At 41.4% G+C, this 21,359-nt stretch overlaps 1 protein-coding gene across 1 annotated transcript in view; it reads left to right on the top strand.

Annotated features, from left to right (window-relative positions):
- Positions 1-21,359, top strand: part of asz1 (ankyrin repeat, SAM and basic leucine zipper domain containing 1) — a 127,114-nt gene that overhangs the window by 56,367 nt on the left and 49,388 nt on the right. The window contains exons 5-9 of the mRNA XM_041215657.1: positions 5,531-5,642; positions 6,022-6,156; positions 6,954-7,081; positions 7,769-7,844; positions 8,376-8,432. Coding sequence (XP_041071591.1) covers positions 5,531-5,642; positions 6,022-6,156; positions 6,954-7,081; positions 7,769-7,844; positions 8,376-8,432 — 508 coding nt within the window. The remainder of the gene's footprint in view (positions 1-5,530; positions 5,643-6,021; positions 6,157-6,953; positions 7,082-7,768; positions 7,845-8,375; positions 8,433-21,359) is intronic.

Genomic DNA, 21,359 nt, shown 5'->3' with positions numbered 1-21,359 from the left:
CGAAGTCCCTCAGTCACCAAACTCCAACTTAAGCACTCTACTGCAGCCCAAAGCAGCACTCCTGTGCAGACAAAGTCAGCACTGTAAGATGGCCTGTTTTTATACTCTCTGAATCTAGCCTTTGAAAACCTGTTTAAGCCAGTTATCTAATTAACTGGTTGTAGCTACAAGCAGAGCCTGTATAAACCCTGTTTTAAAGCTGGCCTAAAACTCACCTTCTTCCAACCCAAATAGCAACTTTTAGTTAATTATTAAATTAAAGGAAGACTAGACTTTAGATAGAAATTAACCCTTAAGTTCCCTCGTCACCAAACTCCAACTTAAGCACTCTACTGCAGCCCAAAGCAGTACTCCGATGCAAATTTGAAGCTTATGTCGAACAGCAGACATAACTCAAACTTGCATGCTGGATAAAGCGGGATCCACTCAGCTGTCCTGTTCCTTCGGTATCTCATCTGCTTGTACCTTTTTGGCTAGGGAAAGTTTCTTAAACACAAAAGAGGGTTAGCTGGCTTGTCACACAATTCTCTCTCTTCAACTGACCTGTGACCCAAATATGATCATGGCTAGTAGATTCCTGGTGCATGGTTTCAATTTGATTAGATTATAGCTGAATGAATTCCTTTCTTAGCCAGAGTTTGTTGTCCAAAGTGATTGCATCTAATGACTTGTTCCCCACCCAGGTGCTATGTGGATGTTCTGCAAATGAGTCATGCCATGTGACTTATTCACATTCCTCATAGGTGATTATCTTTGATGGGTTCCTGCAGACAGGTTGACTTCATTTCCATGGCTTTGGAATTTGTAAGGTACAGCCATGCAAATGTTCAGCCATCTTAAAAGCTGCTATTTCAAGTCAGTGGAATGCTGTTTCAGTCTTTTAAAACTCATTGGATCTCTGCCAGTAAATACATATAGTCTTTTTTAATATAAAGCATGGCTTTATAAGAGTATCCTAATTTTTATGTGACTAGACCTAAATAACTCATGCTCTCCCTGAGTCCATTTGCATGTGTATTTTGGCTATTGCTCAGGACCCTCTATTTCGTTCCACTTTTGCTCTTTTTAACCTCTTTTTCCTTTACCCCTCCCAGGCCCCCCTCTTTTATGGTTATGCCTCCTATCTTTTCTCCACTCTTAGGTACTCTGCCCTCCCAATTCCCTACTCCAAGTCTTCAGTACCATAAGACCATAAGACATAGGAGCAGAAATTAGGCCCTTCAGCCCATCGAATCTGCTCCGCCATTCAATCATGGCTGATAAGTTTCTCAACCCCATTCTCCCTTCTTCTCCCCGTAACCTTTGATCCCCTTACCAATCAAGAACGTATCTATCTCAGTCTTAAATACACTCAATGACCTGGCCTCCATAGCCTTCTGTGGCAATGAATTCCATAGATTCACCACTCTCTGGTTAAAGAAGTTTCTCCTCATCTCTGTTCTAAAAGTTCTTCCCTTTACTCTGAGGCTGTGCCCTCGGGTCCAAGTCTCTCCTACTAATGGAAACATCTTCCCCACGTCTACTCTATCCAGGCCTTTCAGTATTCTGTAAGTTTCAATCAGATCCCCCCTCATCCTTCTAAACTCCATCGACTATAGACCCAGAGTCCTCAAACGTTCCTCATATGTTAAGCCTTTCATTCCTGGGATCATTCTCGTGAACCTCCTCTGGACCGTCTCCAGGGCCAGCACATCCTTCCTGAGATACGGGGCCCAAAATTGCGCACAATATTCTAAATGTGGTCTGACCACAGCCTTATAAAGCCTCAGCAGCACATCCCAGATTTTATATTCTAGTCCTCTTGAAATAAATGTCAACATTGCATTTGCCTTCCTAACTACCAACTACCAAGTTAACCTTAAGAGAATCCTGGACTAGGACTTCCAAGTTCCTTTGCACTCCAGATTTCTGAATTCTCTCCCCATTTAGAAAATAGTCTGCACCTCTATTCTTCCTGCCAAAGTGCATGACCTCACACTTCCCCACATTGTATTCCATCTGCCACTTCTTTGCCCATTCTCCTAACCTGTCCAAATCCTTCTGCAGCCTCCCCACCTCCTCAATACTACCTGTCCCTCCACCTATCTTTGTATCATCTGCAAAGTTAGCCAGAATGCCCTCAGTTCCTTCATCTAGATCATTAATGTATAAAATGAAAAGTTGTGGTCCCAACACCGATTTCTGCGGAACTCCACTAGTCACCGGCCACCATCCTGAGAAGGACACCCTTATCCCCACCCTCTGCCTCCTGCCAGACAGCCAATCTTCTATCCACGCTAGTACCTTGCCTCTAACACCATGGGCTCTTATCTTACTGAGCAGCCTCCTGTGCGGCGCCTTGTCAAAGGCCTTCTGGAAGTCCAAGTCTAACCAACTCGTTACCTCCTCAAAGAATTCTAACAGATTTGTCAGGCATGACCTCCCCTTGATGAAACCATGCTGACTTTGCCCTATTTTACCATGCACTGCCAAGTATTCTGAAATCTCATCCTTAATAATGGACTCTAAAATCTTACCAACGACCAAGGTCAGGCTAATCAGCTTGTAATTTCCCTTCTTTTACCTCACTCCTTTCTTAAACAGGGAGGTTACATTAGCGATTTTCCAGTCCTCTGGGACCCTCCCTGGCTCGAGTGATTCCTGAAAGATCACCACTAACGCCTCCACTATCTCTTCAGCTATCTCCTTCAGAACCCTGGGGTGTAATCCATCTGGTCCAGGTGATTAATCCACCTTCAGACCTTTCAGCTTTCCTAGCACCTTCTCCTTGGTAATGGCCACCATACTCACCTCTTCTCCCCAACTCTCTTGAACTTTGGAGATGTTACTCGTGTCTTCCACCATGAAGACTGACGCAAAGTACCTATTCAGTTCCTCCGCCATTTCTTTGTTCCCCACTACTACTTCTCCAGCGTCATTTTCCAGCAGCCCAATGTCCACTTTTGTCTCTCTCTTACCCTTTATATATCTGAAAAAAACTCTTGCAATCTTCTTTTATATTACTGGCTAGTTTACCCTCATATTTAATCTTCTCCCTCCTTATTTCTTTTTTAGTTGTCCTCTGTTGGTCTTTGCTTCCCAATCCCCTGGTTTTCCACTGCTCTTCGCCGCATTGTATGGTTTCTTTTTAGCTTTTATGCTGTCCCTGACTTCCCTTGTCAGCCATGGTTGCCTCGTCCTCCCTTTAGTATGCTTCTTCTTCCTAGGGATGAATTTTTGCTGTGTCTCCCAAATTACTCCCAGAAACTCCTGCCATTGCTGTTCCACTGTCTTTCCTGCTAGGCTCATCTCCCAATCAGTTCTGGCCAGCTCCTCCCTCATGCCTCTGCAGTTGCCTTTATTCAACTGGAGATCAATCATTTCAGTCCCAGGGCATTGTTGCAGTAGTTCTTCAGTGTCCTAGGCCCAGCCATCTTCAGCTGTTTCATCAGTGATCCTCCGTCCATCATAAGGTCAGAAGAGTGGATGTTGCACAATGTTCTGTACCATTTGTGACTCCTCAGACACTGAAGCAGTCTGTATCCATGTGCAGCAAGACCTGGACAGCATTCAGGCTTGGGCTGATACTGACAAGTAACATTTGTGCTACACAAATAGCAGGCAATGACCATCTCCAACAAGAGAAATTCCAACCATCTCCTTTTGACATTCAATGGCATTACCCTCACTGAATCCCCCAATATCAATATTCTTGGGTTACCATTGACCAGAAACTTAACTGTAGCAGCCATAAAAACACAGAGCAGATCAAAGGCTGGAATTTCTGCAGTGAGTAACTCAGCTTCTGACTCCCTGAAGTCTGTCCACCATCTACAAGGCACAAGTCAGGCATGTGATGGAATACTTGCTTGAATGAGTGCAGCTCCAACAATACTCAAGAAGTTTGACACCATCCAGGACACCTCAGCCACAAATATTCACTCCCTCCACCACCGACACACAGTGGCAACAGCGTGTGCCATCTGCAAGATGCACTGCAGGAACTCATAAAGCCTCCTCAGACAGCAACTTCCAAACCCACAACCACTACCGTCTAGAAGGACAAAGGCAGCAAGCACATGGGAATACCACGACCTGGAAGTTCCCATCCAAGTCCCTCACCGTATTGACTTGGAAATATATCGTCATTCCTTCACTGTCGCTGGGTCAAAATCCTGGAACACTCTCCCTAGCTGTACCACATGGACTGGAGTGATTCAAGAAGGCAGCCACCACCACCGCAAGGACAATTAGGGATGGGCAAAAAATACTGTCCTAGCCAGAAGCACCCACATCCCATGAATGAATATTTTAAAAATTCCGACCCTGAGCTCAACTTGTCCATGAGACCCAACTCCCACTTCCTCAATCGTATTCTCATTAAACTGCTTACCGCAGAACTCCCCTTCCTGGTCCCCATATTAGCAGATGTTGTTCACAGTTCTCTCTCATTCCAGATTTTGTCACTTTTTTCTTCAAATCTGCATGCATCGCCCCTCTTCTCAAAAAATACAACCTTTAACCCCACTGTTCTTGCAACTACCACCCCATCTCCACCTCCCTTTCCTCTCCAAAGTCCTTGAATATGTTGCCATCTCCCAAATCTATTCCCATCTTCCTTGAACTTCATATTTGAATTCCTCCAGTCACATTTCCACCCCTACCACAGTGCCAGAACAGCTCTAATCAAAGTCACAAATGACATCCTATGTGATTGTGGCAAAAGTAAACTTTCCCCCCTTGCCCTGCTTCTCCTGTCTGCAGCGTTTAACACAGTTGACTCCACTATCCTCCTCTAATGCCTCTCCTCTGTCTTCCAGCTGGATGGGACTGCTATCCCCTGATTCCACTCTTATCTATCTAACCGTGGCCAGAAAATCACTTGCAATGGATTCTGTTCCTGCTCCTGCACTGTTTTCTCCCTTTAAACTTGGTGCCTTCTCCCCTGCTCCTTACTTTCACTTCCACTGAACAGGACCTTTACCAAGCTCCTGTCCTTGTCCTTCGACTTAGCTGTCCTCTTGGGACCTTCCCTGTTCCACTTCCTGGTTTGGGGGACTTTCTTTAGTTTTTGGAACCTGCTTCCTGCAGTTCCCTCCCATGTGTCCAGCTTCTCCTGGTAGCTGTTTCCAACCTTGGAGCATAAACCAGCTGAACTCAAACTGCTTTTGATTCCTCTGTCCCTGTGTGGGCCTCCTGTTGCTAAGCAATAATCCAGTTTTTCTTGTCTTGTATTTGTTTTAATTTCCCTCAAGAATCGTAAAACCTAATTAAAATGCAGGCATCTTTTAAGTGAAACTAAAACTCAAGTTCCCCCTTTCTTAACACACCAATACAGAAATACAAATTAAACTTAAACTTAAAGTTGAAACTCATTCCTAACACTCTCAAATACAAATGCAACTTACTTCAACTTTCTCTAGTTCCTAACAATTTACAGAGTTCCAGTCCTGTCTTAAATGTACACTTTTTATGAAGTGCACCTTTGGTGATTTTAATGTTTTGAAAACATGTTTTGATTGCAGGTTTACTGTTTTATTCTCCCTTTCAGGAATCAGATGACTCCATTGATGTACGCAGCTAGAGAAGGACATACTCAGACCATTACACTACTGGTGGCTCATGGAGCAGAAATAAATATCCAGGATGAAAATGGCTATACAGTATGCAACTTTGGTCTAGTTTCATTGTTTGTATTAAAACTTGAAAAATACCTTTGATTGAAAGTAGCTCAACTCTACGCATGACTGCATTGTAACAAAAGCCATTTTTAAAGCTACCTCATAGTAAACATGTTATGCTTTGGGAAGCGAGGGTGTGGAAAAGTTACAGCTAGAACATTACCAGAGAATGGAAATGTTAAAATCTGTGGGTTAATTTTGCAGAGGAAATTATTTTATTGCTGTGCCTCATTCCTTGATAGGATTTTTTGGCTACTTTATCACAAGTATGATAGCTACAGTGATTTTACCTAAAAGATTATGATGACTTGGAAAGTTTTGTGCAGCCGCTAATTAGGCTTTTCTTCCCAATAACACTTAGGCACTGACATGGGCTTCAGGTCAAGGCCACCAAAATACAGTGCTGAAATTAATTGAGTTGGGAGCTGATAAAACGTTGAAGACCAAAAATGGAGAGATGGCAGCTGATATTGCTGAGAAAAATCATCATTCACAGGTAAACACCAAAAATGCAAGCAGGGAAAACAGGGTTGAATTTGTAGTTTTTAACCATTTCTCAGAAAGAATTAGGTTATCAAGATTGTGTTAGCTTCCTTTACTGGTGAAGTAGCAGTACTTTTAACTCTCTGAATACTATTTCATATTGGATTTATAAGAACCAACTGAAGATAAGAATGGTTCCAGAATGGCAATGATCAGTTATTAAGCATCTGAAAGTTGCTTTGTATTGTAAAATATTAGAGTCAAATCAAAACCAGCACCCCAGATTAAGAGAAAACTGGTGCACGAGTACAGTGACTGCCTGAGTATATTGGGCAAATACATAATTTGACAAATCCTTATGAAGAAATATAAATCAAAACAGTGCCACCAATTTTTTTTAACAAGGTACTAAACATTGTTTGTTACCATATTCTGTTGATCTTTACTGATGCCTGACTTATTGAGCTCAGCACTAATAATTAAATTCCTTAGTTGAAAGTTACTAGTACAGTTGCATAAGTCAGTAATTGAATTCAGTGTGATTACCACTAATGCTTAGGCTAGAGAAAACATAACTAAAGCACTTAATATACTTTTGCAATATGTTTAATTTATTTTGTTATTGTCTATGTTTACTAGTAGATATGTAATCTGTAAACTAATGCGGCAGGCTTTACTTTTGCCAAAGTCGTTTGTTTATTGCAAATTTAAACAAGAGATGCACATGTTGACCACTAATAAATAATTTATAATAAAGATCACTGTTTGATTCACTATAATTAAACAAAAACACTTTTTTTCTACCTCCAGTTAGCATCATTACTCATGGTGACTTCAAATTCATCCTTATTGGGAAAACTCCAGAATGTATCTAAAGAGGAGGCGATTTTCAAATACTTCATAAATCATTCTAATGCAGGAAAGAACAACAGAATATGGTAATAAACAATATTCAGTACCTTGTTTAAAAAACGTTAGCATTGTTTTGGTTTATATTACTTCATAAGAATTTGTCAAATTATGTATTTTCCCGTTGTACTTGGTTTAACAATTTTAATAATTGTGCCTAAATATTGGTCAGTTTAAAGCAGAAGAGGAATTGTTGCATGGAAATGGTTCTGAATTATAACTACTGAATGCAAAGGAAAATAATCTCTTAATCCATTTTTATCGCCATGTAATAATGAATGATGCAATAGTTACAGGCAAGCAGATTTTTCGAACTTTGTCAGTTTGTTGTCAAATTTTCAGTTTCCTGAGTTTTAGACTTGTACATTATGCACTTAATAATTTTCTCTTGTTTTATTTAATGAAAAGTGATCAATATTACATAGCAAGGTCACCAAAAATGAAGAACAGTAAGGATGTATGGCCTTGTCAGGCATGTAACAGCAAGATGTTCAACAAGAGTTCAGTTTGTTTATTGAGCTCTAAAATTGGTTTTGGCCCCAATGTCATAAACGGTGGATGTCAGGGGCAATCAGATATTATAAATTTTTAAAATATTGTCAATTTTTGATGTACGTAGGACCCTGTGTTATTTTGATTTTTGTAAAGAATTTTTGATGTTTTAACCATCATGCTTTTTCCTGCTGTATATTAAAAGATTTAATCAATTTTTATAGTTCAACTTCAAATTTTGGTGATGTAGAACTGTTTCTGTCTGGACTTGAACTTGAACATCTTCAGGGGTTATTTGAGGTATGTTTGTTAATTTTTTTGATAACAGAAAATACTTGTTTTAACATTGGCATTTTGTATAGCCACTGAGATATCTGTTAAAATATCCAGTATTGCTGTGTTGGTTTTGTGATTTTTGCCTTTATTTCGGATAAATGTGTTCTCTAGTACAGGCAAGCCCCATTTTTAAAATGAGAGACAATGAGTAATTTTATTATGAGGGATATCTTTTCAAAGCTTGGAGTCTTTTAACAATTATACAATAGAACTTCAACTGAGGCCATTATAGAAGTTGATTTGTAAAAAGTTTGCAATAGTTTCTTAAACTTAAAAATGTATCTAATCTATATAAATTGTTAGGTATAATAGAAAGTAGAATTTAGGGTTAATTCATTATGGAAAAGTTAATTGTTTTTACAAGCTGTTAAATTGACACTTTATAATATAGTTGCATGTTACTGTCCCACCATTGGAGTTTAACTCCATGTTAGTAAAAGAAAGCATCTGTAAATATACTGATTTTAAAATATTTTTTATTATTACTTTCTGTAGGAGAATGATGTATCATTCAGAGGACTTCTGACAATGGGGAAAGAAGACCTTGAAAAGGTTTGCTCGCCAGTTTTTTAACTATCTTTTAGTTAAAGAACCATAGTAGTACTAAGTAATCACAATACAGAACTAAAGATTCCTCCTTATTGCCATTGTAATAATTTTCGGCAAAAACAAAATAATAATTTCCTATTATAATTGAGTTCTGTGACCTTTTAAATAACCTTCCAAATGAAGTATTTTCACATATACCAATTTGAACACACTGACCTCACTATAGGGGGACAGTTTCCTTGTTAACGTTTGAACAGTTGGAGCCCATGGCATGCGGGAATATCTATGATACCCACCATAGTAGGAAACAAAAAATTCTGGCACCATTCTGCTTCTTGATGTTATTCACAAGCTTTGAACCATGTTTGCAACAACCTTTCACCAGAAATGCACCAGCTGGAAAAAGTGCCATTATGCAGCTTTCTAATGTTTAGGCCATGAATCACTTAATTCATTTGTGATACCATCCTATTAGGATGTTACATACAAAGAGGAGTAGCTGTGGTTAGTATGATCACCGTGACTGCTATGAATTTTACCATGAGATGTTTACAAGAAAGTTGCATATAATATTTGGGTGAAAAGTTGTGAAAAATGCCTGTTAGTTAAAAAACTTAATGGGTTATAGCATTAGAGAGTAAGATACAAAATCTCACTCGGGTGGACAAAAGTGAGAGATTGCTGGGGTTGAGTGGAAAGTAGTTAACTCAGCAAATATCATCACAGATCAGTAAAATGGCCAGGATAGCCTTAAAACGTCAAGAGCAAATCATCAGGAGTCAGAGGGGAAGACGTTAGAACCAGGATGAAATTCTGTCCCCAGCTTGGTGGTGTACCATGTGACCTTCTATGCCTCCCGCTTGAACAGGTTAAGAGACACGAGACTGTTTCATTGCAACAATCTAAAGGGTAAATCAGGCAAGGAATCCCTGAAATGTATAGTGAGAATTTTGTTGATCAGCATTGTAGTGTATCAAATAACACTCAACACAGAGGTGTTAAAGGTCCAAACAAGGCAAAGACTTTATTCTACCAGTATGGATACAGCTCAAGAGAAACTGTTCGAAGAATGAAGTTTACTGTACATATTTATACACTTTACAATGTGCTTTTTAAGCAGAGATTTAATGAGGTATTCAAAATTATTAATTTTAATAGCGGTTAAGGAGAAATTGCTTGCAGCCGCAGTAGGGTCAATAATTAGAGGTGCAGATTTAAGGTGACTGGCAAAAGAACCAGAGGCACAATGAAGGAATATTTGTTTTGATGAGTTATGATGATCTAGAATGCCCTGCCTGAAAATGTGGTGAAAGCAGAATTAGTAGTAACATTCCAAAGAGAATTCAATAAACTGAAGGGAAAAGAGGGGGGGTAGTGGGATGAATTGCATAGCTTTGCCGAAGAGCTGATAGAGATACGATGGGCTGAATAGCCTCCATCTAAATTATATCACACTCATTCATCTCAAGTGAGATGTCATGCAAGCCTGCTTTTTGAAACAGTCCTTGAACCCAGGATATGGTGCGCCTTCAAATTTAGTCTGAGAGGTCAGGGGTGAGCTTTTCATCTACTTTTCTGTGGGCCTACAGGGATACTTGGCCAGCTGAAGTTTTTACAATCTAAACTTCCCTGGACTGTGAAACCCCTAGAATTATATGGCACATCATTGTTACTGCTCTGACCGCCTCTACTGTGCTTTAGAACCCAAGTTGATAACTGCAGAGGCTCACACATGATTTATTACTTGTGTTACAGTCACTGTAGATAACATTGAAAAAGTAATTAGAGCTTCTGGTTAATAGCTGAAAAGGATGACACAACAAAATTTCACATTTTAAGACTTTCCTGTAACAAATGACTAAAACGCCAATGACTAAATTTTTTTGTAGGCAACTTATACTTTAAACTACAGAATGAAAGATCCCCTTTTATACTTATTGCACAATGCAGTCGCCATGAAATTACAGTCCTAATAACAGTCTACAGTTGCTCCCAGCTTTCAATGGCTTGCATTTCCCTATTTTCTTGAGCAGTAACTTCAAGTAACCGCCTCCAGGTGCTTCCCTTAGTTTTCAGAGAGTTTCCTATATCCGCTACCCGCAGTAAAGCCTGTGCTGATGATTCTTCCTCTCTGGTCGCTGCTGTTTGTCTCTGATATTTATCGATTTGTAGGGAAGCCTGTGATCCGATCTCAAAGTTGGCTTCCTCTGCACTCTTCCCCATGACAATTTAGCCTTGCAACCAAGTAGAAATGCTGGTTGGTTATTCTTGACCCCAACTCTCTTTCATCTTAGAACCAAATGGGCAGTTTACAGCACAAATGGTTACAACATCATACTTACAGCATCATTTTGAGACTTTGGGATACTCTGAGCTTACCCATTGTGGACTTAGATCCCCTTTTATATTTATTACACAACACAGTCTCCATGAAATTACAGTCCTAATAACAATCTACAGTTGCTCCCAGTTTTTAAGGAGTCGCAGCCATTTTCCCAACCATGAGCTCCTTAACACAATCAGCAACACAATCTGGACCTCCCTTTGATCTTTAACCACCCCAGGCTTGTTCCCAAGCACACTTCAGAACAACTCACGTGGCTCCCTCTGTTTTACTTTAAATTAAAGAGACAATTCCAAAACAGAACAATCTTATAAACCTCATAATTGTAACACTTGAGCATTATGAATGTAGAGTAACACCATAAAACCTAACTCCAAAGATGACCTCTTGTCTTCTCCAAATTCTTTTTGAACCTCGAAGGTGTTGGATCCGCTCATGAACCATATACCTACCTGTAGGCTACAGCACAGTAGACTTTGTTTTCAACCCATACCTTTTTGAGGCCATCTCTTATGAATGAATATAAGCTCAATTTTCTTCATGATATTTGGAAAATTTGTGATACTTTAACCTTCCAACTTCTTTACAATTTATGTAAAGATGCCTGACTTCTTACTGCCCTGTACTTTCTTATTTTACTGCCCCTTTTAAAAAAATCTTTGGAAATCATGCTGCTGGTATTTTATTTACTTAAAATGTCATTGAAAAGTTAATTGCTCAGAATTGCTTTGTTAAATTATGCAGTGCAAAGGCATTGGGGAAGGGAGCTGCTGGAATATCTTCTAGGTCTGATATGCCCTGCCTCAGCATATCTAGCCTTCCCATTACAGGGAAAATTATGAGCCTAAGCAGCAAAATGTTAATTTATATTAAAAAGTAGTTATGTACAAAGAATAAAATGCAGTAAAACAGTCCTTTTAATAACTGATCCATGCAGACTTTTTTGATTGATTCAGTCTGTGTCCTATACAGTTAGACAAATCTGGTCAGCCATGGAAGTAGACATTTAGGCACAATAATAATTACTGCACTGCTGACTTAGAACCTGATGACACATGATGTGCTCCAATCACTTCCTGGCTGCCATCTGAACCAAATAAGAATGCATTAGGCAAATTCAGATTGCTTCCTGGCTATCTTCCAGCTCGAACCTTCAGCACAATTATGTTCTGATAAACATGTTAAGATTGCTTGTTACCCAGCAAACAAACAGATTGGGCAGACTGTCCAGTTTGAGATTGTCCAGACAAGCCATGTAAGTTGAGTGTACTGTAAAAGGAGAAAAACATTTCTTACAAAGAACGCTGTGAAAGATGTCTATCATAAGGTAATTTAAATATTAACTGAAAACAAAAGAAAATATTTCAATCCATTACTCTTTTAATGCTTATATAATGCTTTCTAAAATCTTGCAACATACTTTGCAATATTATTGATTTACCTCATATGCTCACTCCTACTGTTTTTAACTTTGATGGTATCCTTCACTATGTGTCTTTGCCCTTCATCTAGGTTTTTCAATATTAAGAAAAAGGATCAAACAATGAGAGTTTTGTCTTTTTTTTTTCTTTTTGTTAGTAGCTACTTGTACAATAATGTAGTCCAGCACCCCCTTATGATTTGAACAGTGTATTTGTGTCTTTCTCATGTGTTTTCAATTTCTCTAAAGGTAGAACAAACACTTGAGTGAGAGGAAGCTGAATGTAAATCATTAAAACATTTTATTTAACATCCCATGAATGTACAGAACAACAGTCATGATTAGATTCTCTTTTTTTAACTGTCTTTTATTATCTCTAGCATACTCATTCAGGTGTCCTGAGTAAATTCTAATCTATATCTCCTGGCCCTGCTGCCCTGGGAATTTAACCTCTAGAGAACAGTGTTTAGCTCAGCCATAGTGAGTTTAACAAATATTACATTGATGCCCACAGCTCCCTCCCTGTGGCAGCATAGTTAGGTAACTCAAAAGTTATTAATCACCTGGAAAACTTACATTTTATGTTTTTTTAAAAGAGTTGAATCTGCCAAGTCTTCATTTACTGAAGAACCTTTAATTTATGGGTAAAACTTTCTCTGGTATGCTAAATGCTCACTGCAGTTGATTTGGGGAGTAGGAACGAGATTTTATGTTTTGATGATATCTTGCCTGTACATCTGTGAGCGTTAACATATCATTCAATAACTTTAAATGTCATATTAGATTTTAAATAAACATAAGTAATTTCCCATCATTGTACACTCTGTTCACCTAAAATTGTGCTGGAAGCTATACATATATTGATACTTGGGGCTAAAAACACTAGCGTGCACTGTACTGAAGTCATTTAAGCTGTCTGATTGCAACTAACATCCCACAAGTTAGCCAAACTTTATAGTTTATGATTTAACTCGGAATTGACTCATTAAGCTCGCAAGATATCTTGATGCTGTTTCTAATACCACAAATAATATTCGTTCAACAGCCTAATAGATAAAATTACTCCCACTTCTGTGTTCATTCTGAAAGTGAAAAACAAAGCTTTCAGCACATTTTGTTAAATTTTATTCATATTTAAATGTTTCTTGTCATATTTCAACTGCAGTTGAATCATTTCGACAATCTTACCAATGAGAGCTTAGGAAACATTTACCATAAAAAGCAATTTGTTCAACTGAACTCGTGCCTTCCAAAGATCTATCATGTACTTTATCTTATTTAATCGTCAAAAGGAAATTTCAGCATATTTTCCCCAGCCCTTCCCAAAGGTCATTCAGGAGAGCGACATAATCCCTTCTTTTCAACATTACCAACTGTCTCCATAAAGTGCTCCCTTCTGCTGTCCCTATCCTCACCTCTGTTGTACAAGGGTCTGGTACATAAAGGGTTAGTGTAGGACTGAGTACAGTACCACCCACACAGTGATGTGAGAGAACAAGTGACCTGCACCTAGGGGTCAGTGTTGTGTTGGACAGAGCCTATGTAGAAGCAAGCATGGAGACAGCTGCTAGCTTGGACCTTAACTGCTAGAAACTATACACATAGGTACAGTAAATAAATACTTACTGTTGAACTACCTAAGACTATGAATACCTTAAGACCTACCAAACTACACCCAACACCTTACAACAATCTCCAACAACAAAACAGTTCATGGGTTTCTTTGTCACTAAGATGGAGATTGCCTGTCCAGTTGTTTCTAGTTTTGTTGTGCGTACCCAGCAAACCAATGGTGGTAGTTTTGATAGGAAGTGGACAACATCTGAGGAGAGGGTGCCGTTTACAAAGTAAGCCAGCATGGTGGCCAGGAAGGAAAGGTGAATAGTTAGTAGATTAGTAGGAATGGGATCATGAGTGAACTTAGGACTTTTTAAAAATTCATTCAAGGGATGTGGACTTCACAAGCTAGGCCAGCATTTATTGTCCATCCCTAATTGCCCTTGAGAAGGCGATGGTATGTGGCTAACTTGAACAGCTGCAGCCCATGCGGTGTAGGTATACCCTCAGTGCTGTTAGTAGCAGGAGTAGGCCACTTAGCCCCTCAAGCCTGCTCCACCATTCAATAAGATCATGGTTGTGGTCTCAGCTCCACTTTCCTGTCTACAACCCATAATTCTTGACTCTCTTGTCTAACAAAAATTTATCAAACTCATTCTTGAATAAGTTTAAAGACCCAGCCTCCACAACATTCTGGGAAAAAGAATTCCATGCGCTAATGACCATCCGGCACATCCGGGAAAGGGAGAGTTACCTGGACGCTTTGTTTCAGGACGCGGTCACACCTGGTAGATTAAGTACCTCAAATTCGGTCAGTGGTCAGGGTCAGCAGGGTGTGACTGCAAGTGAGGCAGGTAGAGGGATCCTGTGTTCAGGAACAGAGGAGCCTCAGCTCTTGACCTTGTCCAACAGGTACGAGGTACTTGCTCCCTGTATGGATGAGGAACAGGGCTGTAGGGAGGATGAGCAGCTGACCACGGCACCTGGCACAGGAGGCCATTCATGAGGGGGGAGCAAAAAGACAAGTGGTGGTTGTAGGGGATTCTATAATTAGGGGAATTGATAGCATCCTTTGTAAGCATGATCGAGAGTCCCGCATGGTATGTCGCCTGCCCGGTGCCAGGGTGAGAGACATCTCTGACCGGCTTGAAAGGATATTGGAGAGGGAGGGGGAGGATCCAGTCGTTGTGGTCCATGTCGGGACAAATAACATAGGTAAGACTAGGAAAGAGGACCTGTTTGGGCATTATCAGGAACTAGGAACTAAATTAAAGAATAGGTCCTCAAGGTTTATAATCTCCAGATTACTACCCAAGCCACGTGCAAATTGGCATAGGGACGGGAGAATAAGGGAAGTAAACACGTGGCTAAAGGTGTGGTGCGGGAAAGAGGGGTTCCATTTCGTGGGGCACTGGCGTCAGTATTGGAACAGGAGGGATCTGTACTGTTGGGACGGTCTCCACCTGAACCGATCTGGGATCAGTGTTCTAGTGAAAAGGGTAAATAGGGTGGTCAACAGGACTTTAACCTAGAAAGAGGGGGAAAGGGAAGGGTAAAACTCCAAGAAGTATGACTAATGGGAAACAAAGCAGCAGGTTAGGTTGTGGGGGGGGGGTGGATTCAACTTCATGGAAAATTATGAAAAAACAAAAGAAAGGAGAGCCCAGGAGAGGCTATTAAATTCTCCAGAACACAAAATAGGACAGAGTGTTTGGAAAGGGCTAGGAATCTAACTTCAAGCACATCAGATAAAGAGACAACAATGAGAAAGGGGATGGGAAATACATGACTGAAGGTGTTGTATCTGAATAAGGTAAATGAGCTTGTGGCACAGATTGAAATTGGCAGGTATGATGTGGGCATCATGGAGACATGGCTGCAAGAGGATCAGGACTGGGAGCTAAATATCCAAGGATTTACATCCTATCAAAAAGGTGGGCAGGTTGGCAGATGGGGTGAGATTGCTTTGTTAGTAAGAAATGAAATTAAATCAGTTGCAAGAAACGACGTAGGGTCAGATGATGTAGAATCTGTGTGATGAAAACAAAAAACTGCGGATGCTGGAAATCCAAAACAAAAACAGAATTACTTGGAAAAACTCAGCAGGTCTGGCAGCATCGGCGGAGAAGAAAAGAGTTGACGTTTCGAGTCCTCATGACCCTTCAGCAGAACTGAAGACCCGTTCTGCTGAAGGGTCATGAGGACTCGAAACGTCAACTCTTTTCTTCTCCGCCGCTGCTGCCAGACCTGAGTTTTTCCAGGTAATTCTGTTTTTGGTTTAGAATTTGTGTGGGTAGAGTTGAGGAATCACAAAGGTAAAAAAAGCCATAATGGGAGTTATGTACAGGCCTCCAAACAGTAGTCAGGATGTGGGGCACAAGATACACCAGGAGATAGAAAGGCGTGTAAGAAAGGCAAGGTTACAGTGATCATGGGGGATTTCTGTATGCAGATAGACTGAGAAAATCAGGTTGGCAGTGGATCCCAAGAAAAGGAATTTGTGGAATGTCTACGAGATGGCTTTTTGGAGCAGCTTGTGGTGGAGCCCACTAAGGAACAGACAATTCTAGATTTAGTGATATGTAATGAGGCAGATTTGATAAGGGAGCTTAAGGCGAAGGAACCCTTAGGACGAAGTGACCATAATATGATAGAATTTACCCTGCAATTTGAGAGGAAAAAGCTGGAATCAGATGTAACGGTATTACAGTTGAATAAAGGCAACTACAGAGGCATGAGGGAGGAGCTGGCCAGAATTGACTGGGAGATGAGCCTAGCAGGAAAGACAGTGGAACAGCAATGGCAGGAGTTCCTGGGAGTAATTTGGGAGACACAGCAAAAATTCATCCCTAGGAAGAAGAAGTATTCTAAAGGGAGGACGAGGCAACCATGGCTGACAAGGGAAGTCAGGGACAGCATAAAAGCTAAAGAGAAAGCATACAATGTGGCGAAAAGCAGTGGGAAACCAGGGGATTGGGAAGCTTACAAAGACCAACAGAGGACAACTAAAAAAGAAATAAGGAGGGAGAAGATTAAATATGAGGGTAAACTAGCCAGTAATATAAAAGAAGATTGCAAGAGTTTTTTTTTAGATATATAAAGGGTCAGAGAGAGGTAAAAGTGGACATTGGGCTGCTGGAAAATGACGCTGGAGAAGCAGTAGTGGGGAACAAAGAAATGGTGGAGGAACTGAATAGGTACTTTGCGTCAGTCTTCACAGTGGAAGACACAAGTAACATCCCCAAAGTTCAAGAGAGTTGGGGAGAAGAGGTGAGTATGGTGGCCATTACCAAGGAGAAGATGCTAGGAAAACTGAAAGGTCTGAAGGTGGATAAATCACCTGGACCAGATGGATTACACCCCAGGGTTCTGAAGGAGATAGCTGAAGAGATAGTGGAGGCGTTGGTGGTGATCTTTCAGGAATCACTAGAGTCAGGGAGGGTCCCAGAGGACTGGAAAATCACTAATGTAACCTCCCTGTTTAAGAAGGGAGTGAGGCAAAAGACGGGAAATTACAGGCCGATTAGCCTGATCTCGGTCGTTGGTAAGATTTTAGAGTCCATTATTAAGGATGAGATTTCAGAATACTTGGAAGTGCATGGTAAAATAGGGCAAAGTCAGCATGGTTTCATCAAGGGGAGGTCATGCCTGACAAATCTGTTAGAATTCTTCGAGGAGGTAATGAGTAAGTTAGACAAAGGAGAGCCAGTGGATGTTATCTACTTGGACTTCCAGAAGGCCTTTGACAAGGTGCCGTACAAGAGGCTGCTCAGCAAGATAAGAGCCCATGGTGTTAGTGGCAAGGTACTAGCATGGATAGAAGATTGGCTGTCTGGCAGGATGCAGAGAGTGGGGATAAGGGGTCCTTCTCAGGATGGCAGCCGGTGACTAGTGGAGTTCCTCAGGGGTCGGTGTTGGGACCACAGCTTTTCACTTTATACATTAATGATCTAGATGAAGGAACTGAGGGCATTCTGGCTAACTTTGCAGATGATACAAAGATAGGTGGAGGGACAGGTAGTATTGAGGAGGCGGGGAAGCTGCAGAAGGATTTGGACAAGTTAGGAGAAAGGGCAAAGAAGTGGCAGATGGAATACAACGTGAAGAAGTGTAAGGTCATGCACTTTGGTAGGAAGAATAGAGGCGCAGACTATTATCTGAATGGGGAGAGAATTCAGAAATCTGGAGTGCAAAGGGACTTGGAAGTCCTAGTCCAGGATTCTCTTAAGGTTAACTTGCAGGTTGAGTCGGTAGTTAGGAAGGCAAATGCAATGTTGGCATTTATTTCAAGAGGACTGGAATATAAAAGCAGGGATGTGCTGCTGAGGCTTTATAAGGCTCTGGTCAGACCACATTTAGAATGTTGTGAGCAATTTTGGGCCCCGTATCTCAGGAAGGATGTTCTGGCCCTGGAGACGGTCCAGAGGAGGTTCACGAGAACGATCTCAGGAATGAAAGGCTTAACATATGAGGAATGTTTGAGGACTCTGGGTCTATTCTCGATGGAGTTTAGAAGGATGAGGGAGGATCTGATTGAAACTTACAGAATACTGAAAGGCCTGGATAGAATGGACGTGGGGAAGATGTTCCCATTAATAGGAGAGACTAGGACCCAAGTGCACAGCCTCAGAGTAAAGGGAAGACCTTTTAGAACAAAGGTGAGGAGAAACTTCTTTAACCAGAGAGTGGTGAATCTATGGAAGTCATTGCCACAGAAAGCTGTGGAGGCCAGGTCATTGAGTGTATTTAAGACCAAGATAGATAGGTTCTTGATTGGTAAGGGAATCAAAGGTTACGGGGCGAAGGCGGGAGAATGGGGTTGAGGAACTTATCAGCCATGATTGAATGGCGGAGCAAACTCAATGGGCCAAATGGCCTAATTTCTGCTCCTATGTCTTATGTCTTATCTCAGAGAAAAAAATTCTCATCTGTCTTAAAAGGGACCTCTTATTCTTAAATTATGCCCTTAAGTTCTAATTTCCCCCACAAGAGGAAACATCCAACCTAATCCAGTCCCCTCAAGATCTTCTCTGTTTCAATAAGATCACCTTTCATTCTTCTAAGCTCCAATGGATATAGGGCTAAACTGTTCAACCCTTCTTCATAAGATAAGCCCTTCATCCCAGGAATGAATCGAGTGAACCTTCTCTAAGCTGCTTCTAAAGCAGTTTTCAAATGAGACCAAAACTGTAGACAGTACTCCAGATGTGGTCTCACCAAGGTCCTGTACAGCTGCTGTAAACCCTCCCGACTTAAATTCCATTCTTCTTGCAATAAATGCCAACATTTCATTTGCCTTCCTAATCACTTCCTGTACCTGCGTACTAACTTTGTGATTCATGTACCAGGACACCCAGATCCCTCTGTACCGCTGAGTTATACAACCTCTCTCCATTTAAATAGTATACTGATTTCTGTTCTTCCTGCCAAAATGGACAAGTTCACATCTACCCACGTTATACCCCATCTGCCGAGTTTTTGCCCACTCACTTAACCTGTCTACATCCCTTTGCAGACTCTCTACTTCCTTTTGACAGCTTACTTTCCTACCTTTCTTGGTCTCATCAGCAAATTTCGCTACCATATAGTCGGTCCCATCATTCAAGACATTTATATATATTGTAAATAACTGAGGACCCAGCACTGATCCCTGTGGCACTCCACTAGTCACAGCTTGCCAATTCAAAAACTCCCATTAATCCTACTTTCTGCTTCCTATGAGCTAACCAATCGTTTATCTATGCTAGTATGTTACCCCCTACACCATGTGCCCTTGTGTAGTAACCTTGATGTGGCACCTTATCAAATGCCTTTGGGTGAGTTGAGCTTGAAGAGAGCATGGTGAAAGGTGTGGCGGGAAGAGAGACTTGGGAGAGAAACTAGAAAAAGGCATGAGTTTGGAGTTTGGTCAAGGGAAGCTAGGGTCGGTTTAGCTTAGTGGGCGAGAAAAGAAGCTGAAAACAATGGTCTTAATCTAGATGACAAGCCTGAGCTCCTCACAACTATTGAGAATGAGAATGGAGGGGTAGAGAAGAATGTTGAAGGAGATGGTAGTGAGCAAAAGAAGCTGATGGTTATCTTTCCTCTCCTGGAAGAGTGGATGACTTTTCAGTGGAAAGTGAGGCCCAACAGTACTAGATGTGGTCTAGCTACAGCTGTTGGTTGATGACTAAGCCAATTGTGCATCAGATTTGCCCAAGGCTACACCCCTTGGACTTGAGGGAATGAAGCTGGGGCCCGTGCCTGGAGTGTGATGGGGAAAAAAGACAGTAAAGGTTTTGCTGCGGACAAGAGCATCAAAGGTGGAGTTGTGGGAGTGGTTGAACAAACCAGTGACTGCAGAAATACTGGACAGAATTTTCTGCCTTCCGGGCCGTTGGGCCCGACCCAATCTCTGATGGGTGGGGAGCCGATCCCCTCCGGAGAAGCGGGCCCCGCCGCCATTTTAGGTGCATGATGTCTGCCGGGAAGTGCTATGCGCTTCCTGTGTGGGTGGGATTCCCTAAAAGCGAGAGTGCGCTCTTTTGTGCATGCGCACGAAAGAGCGCACATCTCCCTGAGGCTAAGTGGTGCCTCAGAGAGATCGCTGACAGTTCTAAAAACATTAAAAATAGAAATTTTTTTAAATCCTTTATATGTCCCCCTCATGTGACATGAGATGGGACATGCTCATAATCTACACTAAAACTTTATTAAACTTTTTAAAACCCTGCATGAAACCTCATCCCGCCGGTGGACCTTAAGGTTGGACAGGCAGGTCCTTTAATTGTTCTAATGATCCTGTCAATGGCCTCAACTGGCCATTGACAGGTCGGCGGGCCCGCAGCTGATTTTGCTGTGCCCCCGCCTTCCTGCAAATTTAAATGGGGCGGGATGATGGCGGGGGTTGCCCCTGACGTCATCCCGTGTCATTTTGCACGTTGGCGAGTGGGCCCCGCCCCCTGCTCGCCGACGGCAAAATTCAGCCCACTGTTGCAAATGGATGGGCAGTTGGAAGTTCAAAAGTGCATTTGCAAGTGATGGGGGAATTTTTTCCAGTGGATACAGGAATTTGCTTGAAAGGGAATAAGGGCATATGGATGGTGAGGAATACAAGAAAGTGATCAGAGATGGCCTTATCAATTTTATTTACTTAGTCAAGGCTTGTGGATGTGCTGACAAGGCAAGCATTTATTGCCCATCTCTTGTTGCCCTTGAGAAGGTAATGGTGTACAGCTGCATTGAACCACTGGAGTCTATGTGTGGAAGTACTCTCGCAGTGCTGTTAGGTGAGTAGTTCCAGAACTTTGACCCAGCAATGAAGAAACTGTTATATATCCAAGTCGGGACAGTGTGTGACTGGAGAATGCGTTTTTGTGGGTGAAGTGAGGGAGGGGCGGTGGTGGGGAAGAGTGGTGGGTGGTGTTCCCATGAGCTGTTATTGTTCCAACTATAATAGAGTAAGAGGTGCTGTTGAAGAAATCTTGGTGAGCTTCTGCACTGTATCTTGTAGATGATGCACACTGCAGACATGGTACACCAAAGCCACAGAAGATGGCACGGTTGAAGGGTTGACCTTGAATATATGTGGGAGAGTCTGCATGAATGGAGAGTTTTAGAGAGGACAGGA

The sequence above is a fragment of the Carcharodon carcharias genome, chromosome 21 (genome assembly GCF_017639515.1).
Source record: "Carcharodon carcharias isolate sCarCar2 chromosome 21, sCarCar2.pri, whole genome shotgun sequence".
In the NCBI taxonomy this organism is placed as follows: Eukaryota; Metazoa; Chordata; class Chondrichthyes; order Lamniformes; family Lamnidae; genus Carcharodon; species Carcharodon carcharias.
The sequence above is the reverse complement of the archived record's forward strand: the minus strand, read 5'-3'. Positions and strand labels throughout refer to the sequence as shown.